The sequence below is a fragment of the Phocoena sinus genome, chromosome 1, assembly GCF_008692025.1.
Source record: "Phocoena sinus isolate mPhoSin1 chromosome 1, mPhoSin1.pri, whole genome shotgun sequence".
Lineage (NCBI taxonomy): Eukaryota > Metazoa > Chordata > Mammalia > Artiodactyla > Phocoenidae > Phocoena > Phocoena sinus.
In genome coordinates, this window is record NC_045763.1 from 54,795,067 (window position 1) to 54,822,786 (window position 27,720).

The 27,720-nt window shown below is 34.1% G+C and overlaps 1 protein-coding gene across 2 annotated transcripts in view; it reads left to right on the forward strand.

The window, feature by feature from the left end:
- Positions 1–27,720, forward strand: part of EFCAB7 (EF-hand calcium binding domain 7) — a 50,710-nt gene that overhangs the window by 7,631 nt on the left and 15,359 nt on the right. Inside the window, exons 3-11 of one of the 2 annotated variants that reach the window (XM_032611527.1) lie at positions 2,165–2,376; positions 3,010–3,096; positions 3,688–3,883; positions 4,306–4,427; positions 14,727–14,868; positions 18,889–18,998; positions 21,317–21,474; positions 22,348–22,481; positions 24,821–24,969. In XM_032611527.1, the coding sequence (XP_032467418.1) occupies positions 2,165–2,376; positions 3,010–3,096; positions 3,688–3,883; positions 4,306–4,427; positions 14,727–14,868; positions 18,889–18,998; positions 21,317–21,474; positions 22,348–22,481; positions 24,821–24,969 (1,310 nt within the window). The remainder of the gene's footprint in view (positions 1–2,164; positions 2,377–3,009; positions 3,097–3,687; positions 3,884–4,305; positions 4,428–14,726; positions 14,869–18,888; positions 18,999–21,316; positions 21,475–22,347; positions 22,482–24,820; positions 24,970–27,720) is intronic. The other variant, XM_032611535.1, reaches the window with a different exon arrangement.

Here is a 27,720-nt window from a genome sequence, read left to right on the forward strand (position 1 = left end):
TGGTGTAAAGCTTTAAACATCTACAATTACATTGTGTTTTCACTGTTACTGGACTTAATAATGAGCTCCAACTAATTCTAAAACTAAAGATTAAAGTTAGGTTAGTATTGTACCTATTTCTTAGATATGGGAATATTTAGTTAATACCATGTTTTGGGAAAAATAATTTTATTCTGAGCAAGTTGTTCTTTTAGACAACAGTAATTTAAAAAATATTTTAAAAATATTTTGTTATTGAAGATAGCAACAAGCATTTGAGCTGCCACTTAGGGGAAAGAGTTACACATCTATTTTTCCAGAGCTGGACAGAAAATACCATTTTTTTCACATGGACTTTTGACTTTAAATCACAACTTCATTTAGGTCCTACTTGTATTCCCAGATTTTAAAGGGAGGAGGCTGACTGGGGATGGAATCCTAAAACACATATGCCCTTTTTGTGATTATCTTGGTAGATGAATTAAGGAATTGTCCACTTATACACTAGGCAGAGTACTTATCTTTTATTCCTGGGCAACATGGTAATTAGGGCTTTTGTCTACGTCCAAAATAAACGTGTGGAAATTTTAAAAACCATGTTATCTCCACTGTTACAAATTTCCACAAAGGCTTTCTAGGTGAATAGAAGATGGCAATTGCTATAGCTGTAACTTCTGGTAACTCTGAGAGTCACCTCTAGTTGATGATCTTGTTTCTGTTTCTTTGCCAAAGTTTATGTTATCTAGGTACAATGCACTGGCATAATGTGGAAGATGGGAACATTTATCTTAGTCCATTAACTTCTAATATGTTATTAACCATAAATCTTGACCACAAGTAGCAACTTTACACTTAAGGTGTGGACTTACTATTTAGGTTATAAAAGTTCTTAGGAACCAAGAAGCTTATATCTTTAAAAATAAAAAATCACCTCATATTATTCTTGTGTACAATGAATGTTCAATATAATAGACTCACAAATGTCTGCATTTTATTGCCTTGATCTGGTTTCTATTTCCTTGAGGATATTTCTTTAGTTAAATTGGTTTTTATATATTATTCCTTATTACATTAAATTGTAGAATATCTAGATTATCAATTTTTAATGGTGATTGACAATGCATAGATCTTGTGAAATCTCACCTAAGATAGTTGGAAATATCCAATATAAAGTTTTATAATAGAAGTTTGTAGTATAATTCAGGACAGTTACACCTTTTAAAATTCTGTTAATTTTGTCTGTGGTGCTTAGGAAACTTACTATTGGATCATTTTAGATAGTGTTAAGATATTAAAGCCTTAATATGAAGAGATTAGTCTGTTTGCAAATTACCAAGTTACTCCTATTCAAATGTACAAAATATCTACAATTGTTTAAAACCATTATATTTTAGTGTGATATGACCTGCAAATATACAAAGCCTTTCTCACATTTTAATTCTTTGCTTCTAAAAAGGGCACAGCTTTTAAAATAGGAATGTTTTATGAATAACTGGTTATAGGGCTATTTTTAAATGTTCTGGTTAAAAATGAAAAGTAATTTGACCATTGCATCTCTATAACAGAGTTCTCTCAAAGTTTGTTGACATTCTTGATTTTTAGTAGGCTGTAACTGCAAGTAGGATACATTTTGTGCATGTATTTGACATTTGGGACATGATTCATGTTCTTGAAACTAATAGCTGGCAGTGATGAACATTTTAGATATCATGACTTGTTGTCAGCGATATTCTCAAACTAATGATTTACTCATTTCATTAAGTTATTTGTTGAGCCAGAAAAAGTAATAATTTATGCTTTTTTTTATTCCTATGTCCTCAAAACAATTAAGTGAATGGTTGTTATTAGATCTTTTTTTTTTCTCCAGGCACTCTTATGAAGTAACTCAGATATTGTCAGTTAATTAAACTATGTAAGTTGAGAACCAACTATCAGAATAGGAAAAATCTATTTAATTCTGGCATTTTAATATATTTGAGAATCTTTAGCTGGTAACATATATGTATATTGTCATTTTTGAAAGTTAGGCATACATTGTTAGCACTAGATTATCAACATCAAAGGTAATGTATTGGTATGTGTGTACTTTTGTATAATATTGTAGTATATAATGATTTTTTAAAAATGCACTTAAATACCAATTCCAAATGTTACTGTAACAAATAATACTTGTTTTATTGGACAGCTCTTCAGCATGCAGGAAGAAATCCATCCCAAAAGACTATTACTAAGTATTGGACTCCTCAAACTGCCAAACTGAATTTTGATGATTTTTGTTTAATTTTAAGAAAGGAAAAACCTACTTCAAAAGCAGAATTACTAAAATCATTTAAGCAATTAGATGTAAATGATGATGGCTCTATTTTACACACTGATCTTTATAAACTTCTAACAAAGGTAAGATCTGTGAAACAGTTTTGTAATATGCATGTTTTGCAGAACAACTTGGAATCTAGCTTTGGCTACCGAAGTCCACATCAGAAATAACTATTTCACTGGCAGGTGAAATGAATCACATATACGTTGTTTGTAAAGTACTTAAGGATGAAGTACTTCTGGATGAAAGTACTTTATAAAGTATAAAATTGAGCCTGTGTTGTAATCCTCTTGTGCTCCTTTGCAATTCTTTCCTGCCAGAACTCTTTGTAAATCAGTGATAGGTTCATATGTGATAAGTAAAAGAGAACTAAAGTATAAATGAGATTCAGAAACCATTCTGTTTCTTGGTACAGCATGAGAAAGTATTGTTACTCTGAATTTAATAGTAGTTATTACTGAATCTATGATATATATTGTTGAAATTTAATAAACTGAAATTCAGCGCACTTTTATACAATTTAATTGTGAAAATTGTGAAATTTTATTTCATATAATAGGTTCATTTTTGCTTGACATAATACTCATTCTGAGATTTTTAATGAAATCGTATATTCAAATTTACTTGTAGAAAAGATTAAAATTAATTTCCACTCTCCCCATGCAAAACAAAGTGATAGGCATGTTGCTTTAAAATAAATCTTTTTTTTCCAGAGAGGTGAGAAAATGACTCGAGAAGAGGTAAATGCCATAATAAATTTGGCTGACGTAAATGCTGATGGCAAATTTGACTACATCAAGGTACATAAGCTCATACTGTATAGGAGAAGTATTACTGTATAGGAGAAATATTTTTAAAGGCACATATCTTTTAAATATTGACAATGATATATATTATGTACTAATTGTACTTGAAATTTAATCTCTCCAGTCCCACAATTGTAATCTGAATGACTACCTGAAAAATAATGTAACCAAGTTAAAATACATGCATGTGCTCACACACACACACACACACACACACACACACACACACACACGCACACACACACTCTTCTTTGAATATGCCTCTTCTGGAGTGGAAGAATCATAAAAATTATTTAGAACAAACGCAAGTCTGCACGTCTTGTAAAAAAATAATAATAAATCACCTTTCTTTGTGTAACATTTTATTTTCACTCAGGGTATGGTCTCCTTATTGAATCATGGCTGCATTTCACTAGGTCACTTGAGGGTGGTCAATCTGATTCAAGAAAATAAAATGAGTAACCTAGTTCAATAGGAAATATATTTCATCTATCAGTCTATCCCTTGCCTACTAATGTGCATTTTCTTTCTCCTCCCAAATGTATGATTGAATGTTTTACCCACTGGAGTACTTGTTTCCTGTAGTTTTGTAAATTATATATGACAACCAATGAACAATGTCTCAAAACTACGCTAGAAAAATTGGAGGTTGACAGTAAACTGAGGCGTCAACAGTTTGGAAGCCATATGGAAGGGTCCCCTGAAAGGGACCCATCACCAGTACCAAAACCATCACCCAGAATCATAAGAAAAACTGATCAGGAATCATTCTCAAATAAAGGTATTTACTTTTCTTGTTCAAGAATTAAGGATCATATTCAGATAAATTTTTCTTTCCATCTTAGCTTATCAGTGATAAAACAAACTTTTGTTAGCTACTGTTTCTAGACTCACTTAGCTATAAAAATCTATTGAAGTAAAATTTTATTATGGAACTTGACTTGGCTTTGTTCATTATATTTTATTAAAACTAAAATTTCAGGCTAAAAGATGACAGATTGAAATAAAGAATCTTATTAGTAGATCAGAAATTAGGAGCCATTAAAAGTCTGATAAATATAAAGCTTTTGAGTTTATTTCAATAGGAAGAACAAAGAGAATGAAATTAATACATAGTCCTTTCATACTACACTGTGTTTAGAAACAGACTTCTTATTGACAGCTTCTCATAATGTGAGACTGAATAACTATTACTTGTTACAGGAGACACGAGGAGTTCTTTACTGACAACAACTAGAGAGTTCAGAACATCTGTTTCTTTCACAATTACCATGGGCGCTAATAGTAACCAAAACTCAAAGTTAACTGAGCCAAACTCAATAAAGGTATAGTATTTTAAATGAATAGTATGACTTTTTCTGAAAACAAATTTGACATTAAGTTTATTAATAACTTTTTGGTGTTTACAGAGAACAAGTAAAGTTTATGAAGTAATTCTTTGAGGTTTTTTGTGGATTGTAGCATTTCTACCTATAAGCCAGTTTTAGTAAATTTAAAGTGAAAATGATGGATAAGAATATTATTAAATGGTCTTCAGTTTAAAAATGATGACTCTTCAGTTTTTGAACTTGATGAATAGATTTTGCAATTATGTACTTTGCCAAGCAATTTTTTGGTTTTGTTTAACAAATACTTCTTATAGGTGTTTCTTATAAATAAATCATTCATTCAATATCAGTTCCTTTGAGAGAAAGACAACAAAGTCACTTTGCTAAGTCAATATTTGTAGAGTGTTAATATTGATCTTCTTCCTTTGTTTTCCCTTTCTAGACTCAACCTTTACTAGTTTTCTTTCAACAGAAAATAATAGCTACAGACATATAAAACATTAACTGGAAACTGCTAGGATACATTAAAAATGTGTACCTAGGCGCGTCCGGAGCCTGTGCTCCGCAACGTGAGAGGCCCGCACACTGCAAAAAAAAAAAAAAAAAAAATGTGTACCTAGGGACCTCTGTAAAAGGGGGAAAAATGGTTATGACCAAATACTATAACTGCTGTTAGAAAACTGAACTGATTTTTCTCAAGAGCTACATTTTTGTTTCAAATAACAACTCTGTATTTGATATTGAACTCTGAAGTGCCTTATATCTTTAAATTGCTAGACAGTGACATTTGTTCTATATTAAAATTTTAAAACATTATCTCCAAGGAATTTTGTTCAGACTGTTTAGGAATCTATACACCCTAAGCAATTTGGTGTGCATGTCCAACATGTTCACACACAATATTTAGTGTTCCAACAATATTATTTTCCGCCAGTGAAAACTTTCTGTATTTTGCAACTAAATTAAATGCTAAGTAATAAAATCAACTTAAATAATTGTTGCTTACCTGATTCAAAAGTGTAAATAAATATAATTTTATAAAATATAAATGAATATTAATATGGGTTATATTAAAGCCATAATAAAACTTTTTCTCTGTTTCATGCTCTTATTAATTGGGTACATACCAATACAGTTCCTTTAATTTAGTTCAGCTCAACAAGTATTCATTAAAAAGGTAACATATGCGAGCTATTTTGCTTAGTGTAATGGGCCCTGAATTAAAAAAATAAAAATTTTCATTTCATTATTAACAATATACCAAGTTAGTATAGCATTTCATTTATTCAACAAATATTTATTTAGGCCCCACCAAGCAGTGTGGCTTGTGGGATCTTAGTTCCCCGACCAGGGATTGAACTCGGGCCCTCAGCAGTGAAAACATGAAGTCCTAACCACTGGACCACCAGGGAATTCCCACACCAACAAATATTTATTGAATGACTACTTTGTGCAAAGCACTGTTCTAAGGTGCTGATTAAAACCTTTGAATAGACAGACCTGTGTTTAACTTTTAGCTTTATCACTTAATAACTGTGTGACCTTTGGTAAGTTAGTCAGCAGCCCCTCTGAGTTTTAGTTTCCTTATCTATAAATTGGGAATAATTATATTTAGTGTGTTTTTGAAAGATTTAAATCATCTAACATATATAAATAATTTAGCACAATGCCAGGGACATAGTTTTACTTTAATAAATAATATTGTTATTAATATTATTATGGAAATAAGAAATTGCTGTAGGTCTTTGTGTGGGAATAGCATGATGAAAGTATAGTTTAAGAAAAGTTATTACACTGTTGTATATTGTATATGGAGACTTCAAATTAGGGAGACTGTAGAGAGGCTGATAGAGTTATCCAGATACAAAGTAAGTACAGCTAGACCAAGGGTAGTACCTGAACATAGTAAGGAAGGGACAACTCTAATAGACAACACCAAAATTAATCTGTAGGCCATAGTGATTGTATAACAAAAGACTAAAGTTTTGCATCTAAGACATCAAGAGCAAGGAAAGGTACTGATGATAATTAGGAATTAGGTAAAAGATAGTAGGAGAATTTAATGATTAAAAGAAGATGGTTTACTGTCAACTCATAAATTCTGTGACTTTCATATAAAATTTAATGTCTTTTAGAAATACTTCATAGCTTTCGTATTACTTACCTGACTTTATGTCCTTTTTCTGATCTTGATATTGCCCACTGTTTGTACTCACTGATATTTCTTAGATGAGCTGAAATGATTTTTTTAAAAAATGTGTGATCCTTTTGCTTCAGCAGAATTCAGTTCTTTGTTTGCATTTTACCTTGAAGTTATTTTTAAAATTTTCTTAAATTTTATATATTTCTTAAGCTTCACAACAACTCTAAGAAGTACTTGGTTAGGAATACAATTATTGTATAATTTGTTTTAATTGAGATTGATAGAATAAGAATTATGAAATTAATTTTCTTCAAATACTTTAAATCTATTTTAAACAAGTTTGGGTACCTCAGTTTCATGTGGAGTGGAGAAGTATGGAATCGGGACAGAAAAGAAAGGTCTTTTCAGAAATTAGAAAATTATTGTAATGGGGTACACATAAGCCAGATTTTAAATCATAAATCTACACAAATGGTAAAAGACCTGAATTATGGGAGGAAAGTACGACCTTCACAGGGACTATACATGTGTTACTTTCTGTATACCATATGTAGGTACTGTATCACTATTCTTTATTTAATCCTGAATTCTCTCCATTTACTTAGGTTTCATAATGTACAAGGAGTGTCAGAAATTTTTCTTTGAGAGAAATATAGCTTCAGTTGCCAGTCATGACTAAAATTAGAGAAAGCCATGAGTTGTAAGCTCCAGAGTTGCAATACTATATCCAGATTCCTAGTTAGACTATGTCTACATATATTTTACATATATATGTGTTGTGTAACATATATATACAACATATGTGTTGTATGTGAATATGTTGTGTAACATGTAGGTTATATATGTCTATATATGTAAAACAATACAAATATAAACATTTTAGACTTGAGATGGTTGTCTAACTTAATTTTTGTGAAGGCTCCAAAGAGTAATTTTCTTATAAAAGTCTCTCATTTTCAAAATGATGATCAATTCAACTTGTCAATTAGGTGAGCAATCTATGTCAAATTTTCCCCTTATAAATCATCTATTTAACCTCCTGTTTTTAAGTATGTACAGTTTTTAAGTATGTACAGTTTAAAATTCTTTAATAGCAAAAAGTTCAATAGCAGTCTGTTTACCTACTTAACAAAAAGTAAATAGCCTTCTTATAGTGTGACGTACGGTATCTTTATAGAAAACAACATGATGATGATGATGATAATGATGACATAGAAGTTCCTCCTTTGACTAAGTCTATGGCAGATCTACTGCTTAATAATTCTACCTCACCTAAAACTTTAATAATACAGAATTGTGTGTCAAACAAATCATGTTCTCTACAGTGTTCCAAGAAAAATGTAACTTTACTGATATATTTAGGTTTTGAGAGCTAGAATTTTCAACTTTACTATTTTTAATTTATGCTTTTAAGCATTTCCTTATGCATTGTGAATGAAAATAAATAATATTTGTATATGACAAATGAATTAAGTTCTTTTTCCTTTTATATGAATTTACTTGAATTGGTAGAATATAGCACCACCTTATGCCCTATATAAGAATTACAAGCTACTATTTTATTTCTGCTTTATATTGTCAAAAATTATTTCATACATGGAATTTCTTACTCTATCATTCTCAGAATTTTTAAAAAACTCAACCTTCTTCCATTTTTCTCATAATACTCAAACTGTCAACTTAATCTATAATCCTTTCAAGTTGATTTATTTGAATGAGCCAGCCAATTTGTCAGTACTTTTTTCCTTTTAATTCATAACATTTTAGTCTAGGTCCTAGAGAAAAAGCTCTGTGTGATTGTAAGTCTATTTGTTTTAAAGTAAATTTGGGGTTGAATAAGCATTGTGTGTTTAATAACTCTGACAGATCTTAAGAATTTGAATTCTTCCTTTCAAACAAGAGAGCTACAAATTCTCCTAGTGGTGTTATTTAATATTCAAAGTAAACTGATTATCACATTGAAGTTTGGTTGATATATATAATATATAGGCTTTCTTCTATTTAATAATAGCTGTTTTCTTACCATTTTCCAGCCTTATTAACCATGTGTTGTATTCAGAGTGATTGTCTTTCAAAGACACTTGTAAATTCCCTTCTACCTGTACCTTTTCTAAAATTGGAACTTAGGAAAGACGTCTAATAAAAATACTTAATTCGCTCCCCAGCTAAATTTTATAAAGCATCTCCTATCAGCCAGAGATACCATAAGCACATGGAGAAACTCTTCCATTTTTGAGTTTCCCAAATGCCACAAGTACTTTTCACTATGTGTACCAGGCAAAGTACATTGTTTTTTAGTTTCATTTAAACATTTTTTAACTGGAGAGTAGGAGGCTGCTATACCCATGGTTCCAATACAAATTTAAGAAATCTTTTAGCTACTGAAATCTACATTTTTTTAGTAAGAAAACCAAATAATTATGTTTATCTTAACACTTCAGTATATGTATAATTCTGAATGATAATGAGTTATCATACTTATGATAATTTTATAAACATGAAGTTTAAAAAATATTAGCTTTAGAAAAATCATGGCAGATATTTAAATGTGGGGAAAAAAAAGATTTTTGAATATAGCTGGTAGTTTGGAGAGAAAGTAAGGATACTTAGGTTCAGCTCTGGTTCTGCAATCAACGAGAATTGATTGCAACGAGAATTAAGCATATCATTTTATTTTTCAGAGTTTCATCAGTCAAAAGAGAAGTCTGACTGAATTGCTTTTTAGACTTCTACCTTTAATATTCTGTAATTCTAAACTAGTATCCTTTACCATTCCAGTTGGGTAAATGTAAAAAATATATTCATAAGTTATATTAGATTAAATTCCATGTGTGCTGCAACTAAGGAGCCTGCCTGCTGCAACTGAGACCTGGTGCAACCAAATAAATAATTATTTTTAAAAAATTGATTGAAAGGAAAACAGTTTAAGTGTTTTCCATTTGATGTCAGAATCTTAGTTCAAACTGTCTCAAAATTCCATATGATTGTATCTTTCCTTTCTTATCTGTGGCAGTCATCATCGTCCAAGGTCATGTTGATTATGTTCAGGACAATTGGCTTTGAAATAATGTCAGCATCTGTTGTTAGTCAATAATACATTCCCATCCAAGAGATTTACAGGGAGGCTAAATGAAAGTCTGTACATACTCTTACTCATCATTAACAGTTGAACTTTTGACTCAAGCCCAACTTTGAACTTCATTGTGTTATAAAAATTTTGAATTTAGTACCTTGAGTATATTTTCTTTTAGAAACATGATTTAATGGTAAAGCTTTGATCCAGAAGTCTTAGACTCTACACCTAATATTTCTACAAACTCCTTGTATAACTGTGAACCCATATAATCTATGGGTATCTCAATTTGTCTGTTTATTAAAATGACTAATTTATATCTACCCCATATTGTCTTATAGGGACGTTGTTGAAATATCATGTATAATGACTTGTTTCTGTCATGGGCAGTATACTTGTGAAGATGAATTCCAATAATTTAAGGTCACATTTTAATTTCTCAGAATTAAAAGTACACATATCTTTTTTTTTTTTTTGCGGTACGTGGGCCTCTCACTGTTGTGGCCTCTCCCGTTGCGGAGCACAGGCTCTGGATGCGCAGGCTCAGCGGCCATGGCTCACGGGCCCAGCTGCTCCGCGGCATGTGGGATCTTCCCAGACCGGGGCACGAACTCGTGTCCCCTGCATCGGCAGGCGGACTCTCAACCACTGTGCCACCAGGGAAGCCCAGTACACATATCTTTTATACCCCAAAGGTGTGACAGTGCATGTGACTAATGACTGACTAAAAGCTTGAGTAATAGTTTAGCAATAATGATAATTTCTTAAAATTCAGTTTAAGAAGAAATCTCCAAAGAAAAGATGAATATAAAAATGGAAAACTTACATAATTGAAAAATAACCAAAGCTAAAATTAAAGGAAATAGAGAAAATACATGCATCAAAGTTTACAAAGGTGATTAATACCTAAAATAATCAAAATAACTTATTAAAATATGTAAGAAAAATACCAAGTCCACAATAGATCTATGACGATAAGGGATAAATAGGCAGTTCACACAGAAGGAGACAAAATTATAAACACATGGGGAAATGTTCAACCTTGCTAGTAATTAGGGAAATTAATGCAAAAATCATTACAATACCATTTTAATTTATTATATTTTATTACGTTAATATAAATTATTGTAAAAAATCATTAACAATACCATATACAAAAATATATGTAATGCTATAATGAATATTTTATGTACTCACACCTAGCTTAAGAAAGCATCCCCAACCACTAACGAATTTTTTAATGGTAACACTACTGACCAAGTTATGGTAATAACAAATTATCAAATTATCACAACTGTAAAGTTGCATCACTTTTATAAAGCGGTATGAACATATGTCATTAGCCTTAAAAATACACATACTTTTTAAAAAGTTTGTTTATTTTTATTTTATTTATTTTTGGCTGTGTTGGGTCTTTGTTGCTGCACACGGACTTCCTCTAGTTGTGGTGAGTGGGGGCTACTTTTCCCTGGGGTGCACAGGCCTCTCATTGCGCTGGTCTCTCCTGTTGCAGAGCACAGGCTCTAGGCATGTGGGCCTCAGTAGTTGTGGCACATGGGCTCAGCAGCTGTGGCTCGTGGGCTCCAGAGCGCAGGCTCAGTAGTTGTGGCACACGGGCTTAGCTGCTCCGCGGCATGTGGGATCTTCCCGGACCAGGGCTTGAACCCGTGTCCCCTGCATTGGCAGGCGGATTCCCAACCACTGCACCACCAGGGAAGTCCCCACATACTTTTTGCTTAGAAATTCTTCCAAAGGATATGCATCAGAAGAAAAGCATTTAGACAAAATAGTATTCATTTTAGCATTATCTATACTGATAACCTACATGTCCAACACTTTAGAAATAGTTAAGTAATGGTATATAAACTCAATGGGTAATAAAAGAACCAGTTAAATTGAAAATTTGAATATTGCTTAGCAAAATTTTTTTTTTATCGTGCTAAAATACACAGAACATAAAAATTACCATTTTAACCATTTTTAAATGTATGAATCTGTGGCCTTAAATACATTTGTGTTGTTGTAAGACCACTACCACCATCCATCTCCAGAACTTTTTCATCACCTCCACTTGAAACTGTACCCATTAAACAATAACTCCTCATTTCCTCCTGCCCTCAGCTCCTGGCAAATGCCGTTCTACTTTCTGTCTCTGAATTTAACCATCCTAGCTACCTCATATCAGTGAAAGCATACAATATTTGTCCTTTTGCTTTTGTTTTGGCATACTTCACTTAGCATATGTCCTCAAGGTTCACCCATGTGTAGCATGTGTCAGAATTTCATTCCTTTTTAAAGCTGAATGATATCCCATTGTAGGTATATACCATATTTTGTTTATCCATTCGTCAATGGACATTTTATATATTTGAGTCTTTGCTTTCAGTTCTTTTGGATATGTACCCAGAAGTAGAATTGCTAGATCATATGGTAATTCTATGTTTAATTTTTGGGGAGGAACTGTCAAACCTTTTCCACAGTGGCTTCTTCACTTTACATTCCTATGAGCAATGCACAAGTGTTCCAATTTCTCCACGTCCTTGTCAGCACTTGTTATTGTCTGTTTTTTTTTTTTTATTAGCCATCCTAGTGGGTATGAGGTGGTAACTCATTGTGGTTCTGATTTGCATTTCTCTAATGATAATGCTGAGCATCTTTTCATATGCTTATTGGCCATCTATGTATCTTCTTCGGAGAAATATCTGTTCAAGCCCTATGGCCATTTTTTAGTTGGTTTCTTTTTTTGGTTTCTTGTTGTTGAGTTGTAGGAGTTTTTAGTATAATCTGGATAATACTCCATTTCAGATATATGATTTGCAGATATTTTCTCCCACTATGTGTGTTGCCTTTTCACTGTGTTGATAGTGTCCTTTGATGCACAAAGGGTTTTTAATTTTTTTTTTTTTTTTTGCGCTACGTGGGCCTTTCACTGTTGTGGCCTCTCCCGTTGCGGAGCACAGGCTCTGGACGCGCAGGCTCAGTGGCCATGGCTCATGGGCCTAGCTGCTCCGCGGCATGTGGGATCTTCCCAGACCGGGGCACGAACCCGCGTCCCCTGCATCGGCAGGCAGACTCTCAATGACTGTGACACCAGGGAAGCCCAGGTGTTTTAATTTTGATGAATTCAGTTTATCTATATATGTTTGTTGTTGCCTATGCTTTTGGAGTGTCATATCCAAGAAATCATTGCCAAATCTAATGTCATGAAGCTTTTGCCCTATGTTTTCTTCTCAGAGTTTTGTAATTTTAGTACTTACATTTAAGTCTTAGATCCATTTTGTGTTAATTTTAGTTTATGGTATAAGGTAAGGGTTCAAAGTGATTATTTTGCACAGGGATATCCAGTTTTCGCAGCCCCATTTGTTGAAATTTGAATTGCATTGGCACCCTTGTTGAAAATCATTTGACCATATTTGTGAGAGTTTATTTCTGGTTTATCTTTTCTGTTCCATTGGTCTATATGTTTGTCTTTATGCCAGTATCACACTGTGTTGATTAATGTAGCTTTGTAGTAAAATCAGGAAATGTGAGTTCTTCAACTTTGTTCCTTTTCAATAGCACAATGTTTCAGATATAACATTAAATGAAAAAGGCAGGACATAAAATAATATTAATTAGAATGTAAAAAATAGGTTTTTATATAAAGTCAGTATTAGGAATGATTACATAAGAATCAAACTAGGGTGGTAGAACTATGGGGACTTTTTTTCCTTATTTTTAAATTTCTAATTTTAAATGTATTTTGGTACCAGTAAAATAATATAAAATATAAATGTAATTATAATTTACATAGTAGAAAAGTAGTGTGTAAGTATATGTTAAGATAGTTTAGCCTTTAAAAATGTGAGTAAGATATCAATATCAATGTAAATAATGTTTGTTCTTGACTCTTCAGTGCCATAGTAAATCCTTCTAAAATGGATTAATAATTTTTTTAAAAAAATATTTATTTATTTGGTTGTGCCAGGTCTTAGTTGCAGCAGGTGGGTTCCTTTTAGTTGCAGCTCACTGGCTCCTTAGTTGCGGCACGTGGGCTCTTTAGTTGTGGCACATGAACTCTTAGTTGCAGCATGCATGTGGGATCCAGTTCCCTGGCCAGGGATTGAACCTAGGCGCCCTGCATTGGGAGAGTGGAGTCTTAATCACTGTGCCACCAGGGAAGTCCCAGGATTAATAATATTTTTGATATTATTGTTACATAGCTAATGCATGCCTTTTCAGTTGTTATCTTAATATTATTAAAGCCTTGAGCTTATTATTTAAATATACTAACAGATAATTTTTCAAAATCATCCTTTATATAGTCACTTCAAAACCTCATTAATATTCTATTTTTGGAAGCCATTAGGAGTGGAACAGAAATATGTCTTATAGGTAGGCAAGCCTACTAATGATAAAGTGGAAAGCATTTTTGCTCACATCTATGGTAATGGAACAATTTCTCATACCTTCAACAAAGAATCCTTTACTTTCTGCAGAAAGTGCCATCTTCAAGTAAAACCTGTTATGAAGTTCTAGTTATGAGATCACATGTAAGCATGTTTGTTTGGAACTAGGAGAAGGAATTTGAGACCAAGAGGTAGTAGAGATAATTATATAGAGAGGTCTTTCTCAAAACTGGTATTTATCAGCATTTTGCTATAGCTGTGAAATGAATTCAGTCTTTTAGTTACCTAGACTTGAAGCAATTATTCTGGTTTATTATACTTTATCTTTTAAATATAAAGTCCTTTCACTTTTTCTTTCAACATATCAGTTTTAACAATCCTTACTTCTTCATTCTTAGTATGCTCTAAGCACTAATCTCACCCTGATTATTGCAGCAGCATGTTCATTTATTACTTTGTTTCAGTACTTTTCCAGCTCTCATTAACTGTATTTTTCATATTTCTCCTCTCCATTATATCTTTTCCTAACTTTTTGTTATCTAAATGCTGCCTCTTAATGATGTTGCAAATTCCTGGAGGGCACTGGCTCTAGTTGACATTTCTTTTATATGTTCCCTAGGTTTTTTCTCATTGCTCTTCATGCTGGAAACTTGTAATAAATATTGTTTGAAAAAAGTTTTCCTTCATTTCAGGAGTGGCGTTGTGTACAATCAAAAGGTTGCTTTTTCTTAGAAGAAGATGGTGAAATCATTAGTCATCAATATAGGATGCAAATAGCTCAGAGATCCCTGGTTTATCTAACAATTAAGCCATTAAACCTGAGTCAAGCTGAAGGCAAGTTTAAATTTTCTGTATTTTTAAAAAAATATCAATTTATGCCCACTTTGAAAATACTTATGTAAGTATTTGATGGTTCTAGTTAGTGAAGAAAATGATCTGCCTAAGAAACATGTGGTTACATATTGCAATACACTTAAAGAAAGTCGTTTGTACATCGACTGGGTTGTCATATTATGCAAAGAAAGTAAATTGTTTTGGACATGTTTAAAGTATTTTTGTTTTAATTTATTTAAAAATGAGAACAAAATGTTACCTGGTTTCCTTTTGACATAGAATTAACTTTTTATCTGCTAATAAGTCCTTAGCTTTATCCATTTATCAATTTTTTAAATTAATATGCATGAGACAACTTCTATAGGAGCATAATTTGGGACAAATATGAACTGCAGGTATTTTTGAATACCTTCAAAGTGCCATGTCATATGACTTAGACAATCCTTATTAATAATTTTCATATCCCTGGTAATATTCTTTTTCTATACATCAATGCTAGATAAAAATTAATAATTTCCTAGTGTCTACAGTGGTTATTACATAATTTTTAATTAGTGAAAAATGGCTATATGGGTGCTTTCCCTAGATATCCTTTTAATGTTATTGTTCTAAGTATCAATCTTTATTTTTCTTTTATTATGTTTACATATAAACATCTACTTACTAGAGGATTCTTCCCCACTTACATTACTTTTCCCTCCTAAAGTAGAGATTCTGAAAGTTTTCACTGTATATATTGTAGGACACTTACAACATTTCGTAAATGATACTTTTAATTTTTTTTATTTTAATTTTTTAATAAATTTATTTATTTATTTTTGGCTGCATTGGGTCTTTGTTGCTGCACGCAGGCTTTCTCTAGTTGTGGCGAGCGGGAGCTACTCTTCGTTGAGGTGCGTGGACTTCTCATTGCGGTGGCTTCTCTTGTTGCCGAGCACGGGCTCTAGGTGCGCGGGCTTCAGTAGATATGGCACGCGGGCTCAGTAGTTGTGGCTCATGGGCTCTAGAGCGCAGACTCAGTAGTTGTGGCACCCAGGCTTAATCGCTCTGCTGCATGTGGGATCTTCCCGGACCAGAGCTCAAACCCATGTCCCCTGCATTGGCAGGTGGATTCTTAACCACTGCACCACCAGGGAAGCCCTGGTAATTGATACTTCTAAATGACAATTACAATAGTCATTTTTCAGATAAAAGTATCAAGATAGGTCTGCAAATTCAATGTAGTTGTTTATTCTCTGTATTCTTATGAAGAAGATTTTTTTTTCATTTATTTATCAAATATTTATTGAAGACCTTATAAACCAAGTATCATTTTAGGTGCTTAAGATACAGATACATCAGAGTACAAAAAATACAAAATCCAAAAAAAAAAAAAAAATACAAAATCCCTGCCCTTATGAACTTACATTCTAGTGGAGGAAATAAACAATAAATAATAAACATAATAAATAGTAGGGGATTCCCTGGTGACGCAGTGGTTGAGAGTCTGCCTGCTGATGCAGGGGACACGGGTTCGTGCCCCGGTCCGGGAAGATCCCACATGCCGCGGAGCGGCTAGGACCGTGAGCCATGGCCGCTGAGCCTGTGTGTCCGGAGCCTGTGCTCCGCAACGGGAGAGGCCACAACAGTGAGAGGCCCACCTACCGCAAAGAAACAAAACAAACAAACAAAAAAAAAACCCATAATAAATAGTAAATGACATTGTGTGTTAGAAGGTGATAAGTGCTATGGGAAAAACGTAGAGGAAAAGGGGCATTGTGAATACGAGGGAATATGAGTTGCCATTGAAAGGGAGTATTAGTGTATGCTTCATTAGAGGTTGACATTTGAGCAGATTTTGAAAGAGGTGTATTAATTATCAACTGCTGTGTAACAAACTACCCCAAAACTCAGTGGCTTAAACAATTAAACGTTTGTTTGCTTATGAGCAGTTCTTTTGGTCTGAGCTGGGCTTGGCTTTTCTCTATAGGGCTTACTCATGCATCTTTGATCAGCTGCAGGTTAACTGGTGGCTGGCTTTAACTTATCTTGGCTGGGCCCTTTCCCTTGTATGGGTTTCAGCTGAGACAACTTGATTCAGCCTTTTATAGTCTCTTACCCTCTAGTAAGTTAGCCTGGACTTGTTCTTATGGTATAACAGGACTCTAAGAGAGAAAGCAGAAGCACCATAGGCCTGGGCTCAGAACCAGCACATTACTTCTGTTACATTCTGTTGTGCACAGCAAGTCAAAAGGCAAGTACAGATTTACAAGGTGGAGAAATAAATTTGATATCTTGATGGAAGAGCTACAAAGTCACATTGCAAGGGGTTGTGGATACAGAGAGGGATGGCCATTTTTGCTGTCTTCCATAGGAGGCAAGGGAGTAAGTTTTGTGGATGTAGGCTGGTGGAAGGGGATGGGTGAAGAGTGGAGGAAGTGACAGGTAGAGGGAATCCTCTGTTCAGAGGCTCTGAGGTGAGAGTGTGCTTGGTGTTAGAAGAACAACAAGGTGGCTAGAGTTGGTATATTGAAGTAAGTAAGGAGAGAGTGTAGGGGCTGAAGACAGGGAGAAACAAGGACAAAAATCAGGTAGAGTTTTGTTTTGTTTTTTGCCATAATGAGAACTTGGACTTTTACTCTGAGAGAAAAGAGGAACCCTTAGGAGGCTGCCATCAAGATTTACTCTTCATCTTTGATTTTCAGTAGTTTGAATATGTGTCTTGGTGTTTTGGGGTTTTTTGTTGTTGTTGTTGATGCTGTTTTTGAGTTTTGGGGAGGTTTTTTGGTTGTTTGTTTGTTTGTGTTTATCTTTTTGGTATTTATCCTACTAACGGCTCTCTGAGTTTCTTAGATTTATCCTACTAACGGCTCTCTGAGTTTCTTAGATTTATGGCTTGTTGTCTCATTACTTTCAGATAATTTTCCATCTTTATCTCTTCTGCTCTCTCTTTTTTTCCACTTATACACCTGACATCTCGTTCTCCTGTGTGCCACCACCAATAAGCCAGTGCTTGCATCTCATCTCTCCTTGGAGGGGTCTGTCTTTCCTTGGATTTCAGGCTGCTTGGTTGTCCTGTGACCTCAGCTCTGACAGGTTCAAGAAATGTTATAATTTTGTATTTCATGCATTTTTTCTCATTGTTAGGGTGGAAGCAACATTCTTCCAACTTTCAACTGTATTAGAGGATTTTTAAATAGAGATGGAACATAATCTGACATATTTTAACAAGAGCAGTCAGGTTGCTGTATTGAAAACAGATTGAAGGTACAGAAAGCAAGGGGTCCAGCTAGGACTCTATTGCAGAATTCTAAGAGGGGACTGGTGTTGCTTTGAACTGGGGTGTAGAGGGTATAAGAAGTAGAGATTCTGGATATATTTTGAAGGTCAAACCATAGCATTTCCTGAGGCTTCGTTATGATATGTGAGAGAAGGGAAAAGTTAAAGATGATTCCAGGATTTGGGGTTTTAGCAACTGGAAGGAATGAGTTACTCTTATCTGAGATAGAAAAGAGTATAGATGGACAGTTTTGTTTTTTTTTTTCAGATGTTTGGGAAAGCCAGTTTTAGACATAGAAATCCAAGTGGAAATGTCAAATAGGCAGTTGGGTATATGGGTCTAATGTTCAGAGGAAAGGTCCTAGCAGGAGATACAAATTTTGGAGTTAACAGCATATAGATGATGTCTAACATCTCTTCCTCCTGTGCTCCTTTACAGGTAAGCCAGTGCTTGCATCTTCTCTCTTCTTAAAAGGGTTTGTTTGTCCTTGGATTTCAGCCTACATGGTTACCTTGCAACCTTAGCTTTCTGATGAGTTTAAGAAAAGTTATGATTTTTAGAAAGTGTGTATATAGAGAATGTTTCTAACAATTTCATTGTGTATAGGTATATGCCTTATTGCAAATGCTATGATGTTTATAAAAATGGATGTGTATTTCTAAAAAAGAAATCCGAATGGGAAAGAAACCACTACTTTTTTAAATAGGAAAGAGTAAGTAGTGATTGCTTATTTTAAGATGTTTGGGTTTTTTTGTTTATAGGAAAACCATCCCCTTGGTTATCAGTTGATACTGCCCTGTATATTCTTAAGGAAAATGAGGGTCAAGCAAATCTACAGCTCATGTGTTTTACTGAACTACGAAATAGAGAGGTATACATATTTATTTTCCAATGTTTAGTTAAAAATATAGTATGACCTCAAGTTTGAGGAAAATAATCATTTTTTTATATATTTTAAAACTTTTTATCTTCCCTTCCAATTAAGGTATATACAGTAATCACTATTCATATTACATATGTTTTATTAATTGTGAAGGACTTTTTCTTATTTGCTGAGATTTAAAAACTGAGGATTGATTGGCCATTTTGGCTTCATAACTTATAAGTGTGACATTGTACTTCACTTTCCTCTTTTCTAATGCCCTGATACCCCACATATGAATATTTTTTTTGTTATACTCAATAAAAATGATTGATGCCAGTGGATTTTTTTCCCCTAAATACAAGAAATTCAAGGCTTTGAAAAAGTTCCTCTAGATGTTTGTCTTACTTATACTACTATTGCAAAAAAGAAAAACTTCAAGATTACTATCCTCAGGCTTGACTCATAGGGTCCAAAAATAGATTGATCTGAAGAAATGCTTTCAAATGATTTTATATGTTGCCCATGGGGTTGTTCTGATCTTTTCTAATTATATATTTACTCAGAGGCCAAATATGTGAGGCAGATACATAAATGTGGCTATTTGTTTTATGAGGACTACAAAATATATCTGCTACACAATAACAGGAATAATACTATTCAAGGGCTTACTGCAATATCATATTTAATCTTTATATAGGCCCAACGACAGACAAACATTTCCCTGATGGAATGTTATATAAAAGTATTTATTGTTGGCTTCCAACAGACAAGAATAGTTATAGGCAAGAAACAAATAAAATGACAGCAGTTAATGTTTTGATTAAACTGTTCTTCAAAACTGACTAAAGTTAAATTCAAGATAAAGCATTGTCTAAAACAATAGCTTTCCCACTTTGTTTTGCTAAAAATTACTTTCTTACGAGATTACATGTATAAAAATGTTAGTACATAGCAAGCCTATAATAAAATTTGAATGAGTTTCTATTTACCTCTTTCCTATAGGCCTCTGTTTATCTTTAATATGTCATATTTACAAAGGATTTTTAGTTTTAGTTTCACAATTATTTTCTTTAAGAGGAGTTTTGTGCCCATGAAAGACTTTCCATTTGCCAACCACTGTGGCAGTTCAAGTTTATATGTAGAGATAAGGGAGGTTCAAGGGATAATATATATTAGGAAACAGCAAGAACTACTTTTCATTCCTGGATATCAGTCAACATCTGGCCAATCTAAAAGATTATGATTTCCAAAAGATGGGTTTGGTCAATCTTTAGTTTTCAAAATGGCCCTCACTTTTATTGGATTCCTTCTTTTATCAAAATAGGACATGGTCACTTTAGGATGATTATGGTTCCTCTGACTTGTGAGGGTAGAAATAGGGCCGAACCCAGAATTTGGATGAGCAACTTTGTTTTGTATATGAGTCCCCAGGATGACCTAAAGTAAACCTGGGATTGGAAAGGAGTTTTAGACACAATACCAGACAGAATTCCCTAGGGTTATTCTGTGCTGAAGGGCAAATGGCTACTTGCTTAGATATTATACACGACTAGGAAATGCTTAGGTTTAATATATTTGACAGAGACAATCCCTAGGTTTTATAGGAAGGCATTGGGCTCCAGAAAGCACCTAGAAGGTTCATAGAGGGATGCCATTTTGCTTTTTCTTATAGAACAGGAGAATAAAATGTTTTCCTATACAAATGTCTTGGCACTCATTATAAATATCCTGTGATGGAAAAGAATTTTGTATAAGGTAGGTTTATCTGGGACTCTGCCTTCTTGTTTTATAGTCCATATTACATAAATAGTAGTAAAATTCCAGTGCTTTTGTCCACATAATTGTATTTTTACAAATATGGCTAATTCATACAAATAGTGAACTCTTAAAATATATTTAATTTTTATGTTGTGTCATAGCAATCTGAATTACAAATCATATGTTTATATTTGAATCAAATTAGGCAACTATAACCCAGAAAAATTCCTCTAAGATTTTTCTCTTTGCTTCCTGTTGAAATATTTGCATAAAAAACATCTTTGAAGATTATTGGGAAGATTTAGAAGTTATATAACTTCTAACCTGTTACAGCTTTAGGCATTTGTTTTTAAAATATGTAAAGTACTACATCTAATATTATTAGCCTTACCATTAACAAAAAGATTTTGAAGCCTATAAAACATTGATAGAACCATAATAGAATTGGTGAATATTGGTATAAAAAGAAACTGTTTCTAATGCTTCCCTTTCATAAGAAAGATTAAAAGTCATTAAGACTCATGGTGGTTGTTTGTTTGTTTGTTTTTAAAATTCTTTTGGAAAAGATGTTTGGGTGGACTGGTGAACTAGGACCTGGAATTTACTGGTTAATTCCTTCCACAACTGGCTGCAGGCTAAAGAAAGAAATAAAACCAATAACAGAAGAAGCCCAACTTGTATATAGAGATGAAACAGGGGAATTATTTCTCACAAAGGAATTTAGGTAAGTTTTGTTTATTAAAGTTAAGAGCTATAACATCTAGACTGGATATATATCAGTAGCCTGTCTTCCATCCTTTCCTTTGGCTAGCTGCAAATCCCAACCCCACATTCTAATCAATAGCTCAACTCATCCACTAGGCATCTGAAAGTGACCTTCTACTCATAGGTCTGGGATTGCCATTCATTTCTGGGTTCCATACATTTGGCAAGTCAACTTTAGTTGCGTATCTACTGATTTCTCATCCACTAGAAATAAGTCCTGCTAGTTGCACTATTGACTTAGATAGCTATCAAATATGAAATCCAAATAGGGTAGTTCTCCCATACCATACATGTACACAGTAAGATCTGGCTGCAGGTAGAGAGGAAGAAGAAAGTAGATGGACAAAGGAGAAAAGAAGAAGGGAACTTCTCTTTGAGTTCCTACTACATGTTGACATGCTGGGGTTGCTTTGGAAACTTGTTTATGTCATGTAGTACTAGACTGAGTAACATATATATTTGGATACATTAATTTTATCATTCACAAATATCGTTTTTTATTTTATTCTTTTGCATTATGGTTTATTATAGGATATTGAATATGGTTCCCTGTGCTATACAATAGGACCTTGTTGTTTATCCATTCTATATATAATAGTTTGCATCTGCTAGTCCCAAACTCCCAATCCAACCCTCCCCCACTCTCCCTCCCCCTTGACAACCATAAGTCTGTTCTCTGTGTCTGTGAATCTGTTTCTGTTTAGTAGATAAGATCATTACAAATATTGTTTAATGCCTTTATATTACTTCCTTTTGAAAGTTATCCTCATAGAAACCTTTTTCAGTCTAGTTGCCTTAGAGACAAATAATTTGCTATTTTTTGTAATTTTAGGTCAACTTTATCAGATATATTTGAAGTGATTGATTTAGATGGAAATGGTCTTCTCAGCCTTGAAGAATATAATTTTTTTGAACTGAGAACAAGTGGTGAGAAATGTGATGAAGATGCTTGGGCTGTCTGCAGAGGTAAGCACTTTTCTTTTTCTTAATGGTTATGTAAAACATATATATATATATATATATATATATATATATATATACATACACACACCCTTTCATCCTTAAGAAGTGAAATGTCAAATTTCTCCATGGAATATTATAGCAATTGGGACAGTTTAAAAGTAGTAGCATTGTTTGTAGACCATAAAAAATTAAACATTTATTTTCCTTAAATTAGTAGTTGGTGTAGTACTCAAGTTAAAATAAAATGTGAATTAATTAATCATAATTTCTATGTTCTTTGGAGCTTAGAATGTAAAAAAGTTTGTCTTACCTCTGATAGCAAAGGGACTGAAATGGTTGAGAGAACCAAACTGCGCCCAGGAGAGGGCAGCAAAGAGCTAATAGGCTAGAGTTTTACTGAAAATTAAGAGGTTTCCAGGAAGTCGTTTATATATCTTAAGAATTCTTTTGTTTTTTGTATTTGAGTTGAATTAAGAAAGTCCATCGATGGACGTATAAAAGCCAAAAATGCTAAGATAGGCAAAGAAAAATACTGAGAGCGAGGCAAAGTCAGTTGTCACTTGCGAGGAGTCTGGGAAGAGGCTAGAGCTTGTATATTTAAGCCAAGGACTAAAAGGTCAAAGGGGAAAGCCAGAAAGCCACAGCCAACTATAGATCACAGAACAAGAAGTTGAGGAGGCTAGAATGCAGTCAGGAGAGAGATTAACTCACATGTTGCTGTCACTGGGGTATTAATGTGTCCTAATCCTCTGGTTCTTGAAATGGTCTAAGCTTGGCAGTCAGTGAGCCAGAGGGGAGTCTGATAAGTCTGTTTATCTAAACAGCAAGTAAGGTAGAAATATTATTAATATAAAGGTTTTTAAAAATACATCTCTTTTTAACTGACAGTTTATATACTGTAATCAGTAACAAGAAATGTATATTGATTTATAATAGTAAACTTCAATTAACAAGATTGATAACACACATAATAGAGTATTATTTTTAGGAGGATGTAATCATCCTGTAACTTTAATGATATAATATTTTGATTCTCTTTGTTCCCTTGTCATATATCAGTTGAATATATTTGTATGAGTATTTTCTGAGTTCTCTATTCCACTGATCTGTTTGTCTCATCTGTCACCAGTACCACACTGTCTTGATTACTGTAGCTTTAATGTAAGTCTTGAAGTTGGGTATTAATAAACTTTAAAAACTTAATGGAGAATTGATCATTTTAAGTTTTAAAAGTAGATTATTGATAGTCTCTATAGCATAGTATCTAGGTACATTTTTCTTGAAAGTAATAATTTCTTTGTATTATATATCAAATATTAATTTTTTTATCTTGCTTTTCTACTTAGTAGCTCCAGCTTCCATTTTAGTGGCTACCATGTCTTTCTATGATCTAATTTAATCTACATTTACTTTTTTTCCTTACAAAAGTTATGAGTCACTTTCCAAACTCTGAACATTTTAAAGTATTAATCAGTCAACCAGTTTTAAGCAGTTATGTCTCTGCCTCTTTTCTCACAGTAATGTGTACAAAAGAGATATCTCAAATAAGAGTACCCATTTTCCTTGGGTATATTACAGATGGGAGTTGGAAAATAAGATCTTTCTTTGTTGTAGGACAATTAACAGAATGTAATCTAAAATGAGTAGCTGTTTATTGTCTATATTATAGAAACAGTCAGGAATTATATATATCTAGATATTTCTTCATGAATTTATGCTTATAAACAATGTTAAAATGGGTACTTAGATTTGTCTGGGACATTCGTGGACTCCAAAGTGTTCCCCATTATCTAACAGTTTTTTAGGGACCAGTGGACAATTCAGTTAAAATTAAAGCAGTTTAGAATATAGCAGTCTCCTTAAACCTGGCACCATCCACATTTCCCTTTTGAAACACCAGTAGTTTGGGGGGTATTACATCAAATTCATTTGGGTTTAAGTGGCAAATATATAAGAAGCATTTTAATTTTTGAAATACACCGCTGGATTTGGCAGCACATATACTAATTTTTGAAATATATGTCAGTATATACTTTAGATAAGCAGGCAGGTTGGAATTTACCCAGAAAAATTAAAGTTTCCTCTGATTTTGGAATATATTTTTGACTTCAGATCTTGTTGAAAAACTAAATCATGCACTGTGACAGTGCTTATTGTGGAAAATTAGAACAGTATGTCTCAAACATGTTTTGAGTCATTCTTATTTCACTTTTGTAGTGCTCACAGATTCCTAAGGCCTCCTTTAAAATAAACATTTGTGAATACTAATATATAATAGACATTTTAGTAAGTGTATGAATTTTTAAATTATGTAAGAAAGAAACTTCTGGTTGTTTTGACAGAGAACTTCGATACAAAGAAGAATGAACTAACAAGACAGGGCTTTATGAATCTGAATCTAATGGAAGCCTATGATGGAGAAGGAGATCCTCATGACCTTTGGGTAACTCTGCACTCAATGGGCTACAATAAAGCTCTGGAACTGACAGAGGTAAAACAATCTTGAAGTTTTTCAGTGGGTTTAATGTACATAATATTTTACCCCATGAGCATTTTCCTGACACAGGACTTTTGAATTGGGCTCTAAAATCCTTGAACTTCAATACGTGAATGAATCCTGGGTACAACAGTATGTTTCTGCTAGTTTATACAAGTTCTTACCTGAAATTTAGTTACTGCCAACATTTAAGTAATTCAGGAACAACAGGAGTTTGAGCATATGATGTGCAGGAAAAAGATTGGTAATATAAAAAATTATATTTCTTAATTGGCGATGGCTATTTGAGTTGCTAAAATTTCATTTCTATTCAGAGACTCTTTGTCCTAATAGAATAAAGGCTCTCATATAATAAGGAGAATATGTCTGGATGAGAACTGGAATTCTGATCTTTTTACAGAGGTACTCCTTGGGTTAATATTTGTAAAACACTTGGAACAGCACTTGGCTCATAGAAAGCACTGTGTATGTATTAGCTATCATTATTATTATTTATTAACATGATAAGGTATAAAAGTTGAATAAGACTCACAATAAACCAGAGGAATAATAAAAATTAGGCCTATTTCTTAAATTGTATCTTTTTGTGTCCTTTAATAAAGTTTAGAATAAAGGATTTAATAGTTTTAGACCACACAATTAGATAACAATACATTTGTTTATAAATTAAAAATAGTATCTGTCCTTTCTATAAATAAATCAACCTCAGAGGGTAACACTACCACCAACAAATTTTAAGTTTTGGGTGTATTGAGTCTTTGGTTTAGTTCCTAGTTTTGACATCATTTAACATTCCTCATAAATTTGTTTTCTGAGAAGTTCTCTGTAATATTTTTTGCCATTTCTATTAATAAGAGGTGAATAGTTCCAGTAACTTTTTACATCCTACTTTAACCTAACATTTAGTGAATCTCACATTTTTAAGCATGGTGCAAAATCAGCATCTAATCTGTGAATAATATTGTGTCTGCTACACATGCTTTCACTTAACAAAGGAATTAGTTAAGAGCAAATTAAGACATTTTATAACATTTGCTGATGTCGTTGACTTCTGAAGTCATAGGCAAGAAGGATTTCTGAGACAAAGATCTTTTTATTTAAATTTTATTTTTTTATTGAATAGGTAATATATTCATATCACTGAATGTTCCAAAGGTTAAAAAAAATAATTTATACAGTGAAAATGTCAAAGGATGATGAGACCACCACTCAGTAGCTGGAATAAAAAGACAAAAAATGAATTGATTGCTTACTACAAGGGAGAGCTATCTGGTCAGGTGTAGTTTCTCTATGCAAAGCAGAATGTTCATCTTATTTATAAAGTGTTTTGGGGAAGCATGGTTACTCAGGTGAGACTGTTGACTGGTTGGCACTCAGTGGTATATTTATTTACATGAGTCTGTCTGTGATTACTTGACTTTCAAAAGTGAGGAGCCAACACTGGCTGACTTACAAAAGTGTGTTTATTGAAGTGAGTTGTTGCAGATCAACTGAACAGTTTTAAAACAAGTTTCTGGAGAGAGAGATCAAGATGGCAGAATAGAAGGATGTGGATCTCACCTCCTCCCACAAATACATCAAAAATACATTTACATGTGGGCAATTCTCACAGAATACCTACTGGACACTGGCAGATCTCATACAACCAAGAAAGATCACCACGTAACTGGGTAGGATGAAAGAAAATATAAAAAGGAATCAGGATGGGACCTGTACCCCTGGGAGGGAGTTGTGAAAGAGAAAAGGTTCCCTCACCCTGGGAACCCCCTTCACCAGCTGGGAGATCAGCCGGGACAGAAAGGGAGATTCAGAGGCTCAGAGTGCAGCAATAGGCTTGCAGCAGGCAGAGCAGAAAGAGAACAGCACGGATGGTCCTGGCCACCTTGCTGAACACTCCAGCCTGAGATGCGCATCTATTGGTGTGCACAGTGACTGGGTGCTGAAACTCGGGCTTCAGCGGACAGACCTGGGGAGGGGACTGGGGTTGGCTGCATGGAGACAGCCCAAAGGGGCTGGAGTGTGGCCTGGGCCACAAATGGGGGTGTGCACGGGATGAAGCCTAGGTCCGCCATAGAAGCCCCGTTGTTAATGCATGCAAAGGGAAGGGCAGGGCCCTACACTAGCAGCCTCATTCTTCAGTGACCTCACAGCAGGCGCAGCTCCACCTCCATGAGCTCTGGGAGCACCAAGCTGCAGTTGCCCACATGCAGAGGCAGAGCTGAAATCTGAGCCAATCTCCAGGGGCTGCTCGACTTCAGAAGCCGGGCTGAAATCTGAGCCTTGTCCAGAGGCTTTGCAACTTTGGTGGATGTATGCTGCCAGCACCTTTGTAAGCTCAGCACCTGTGGGACATCTGTGAGGATTACTGGTGCTCCCATGGCTGGGGCAGGTCTGGAGTTAGCAGCTGTGGGCTTTGCAGGCACGCACATGCAAAGGCAGGGCCAGGGTCTGCGCTGATTCCCTAGTCCCCACAGTGGGTTCAGAGGCACGACTATATGTGACTACTGTGGGTCCTGGTGCCTATGAACACAGTACCTGAGGGACATACGGGTTGATTGCCTGCAATCCCATGGCTGAGGTGGGGCAGAGGGCAGTGCCAACAACAGTGTACTTTGTGAGCACACAACAACTGACACACAACACCAGAGCACACTACCTTGTGGACAGCTCCCACAGAGGAATACTCAGTGGCTCTCCCAGCAGAGATACTTCAACCCCACCTACCCCACACCACAGCTCAGAAAT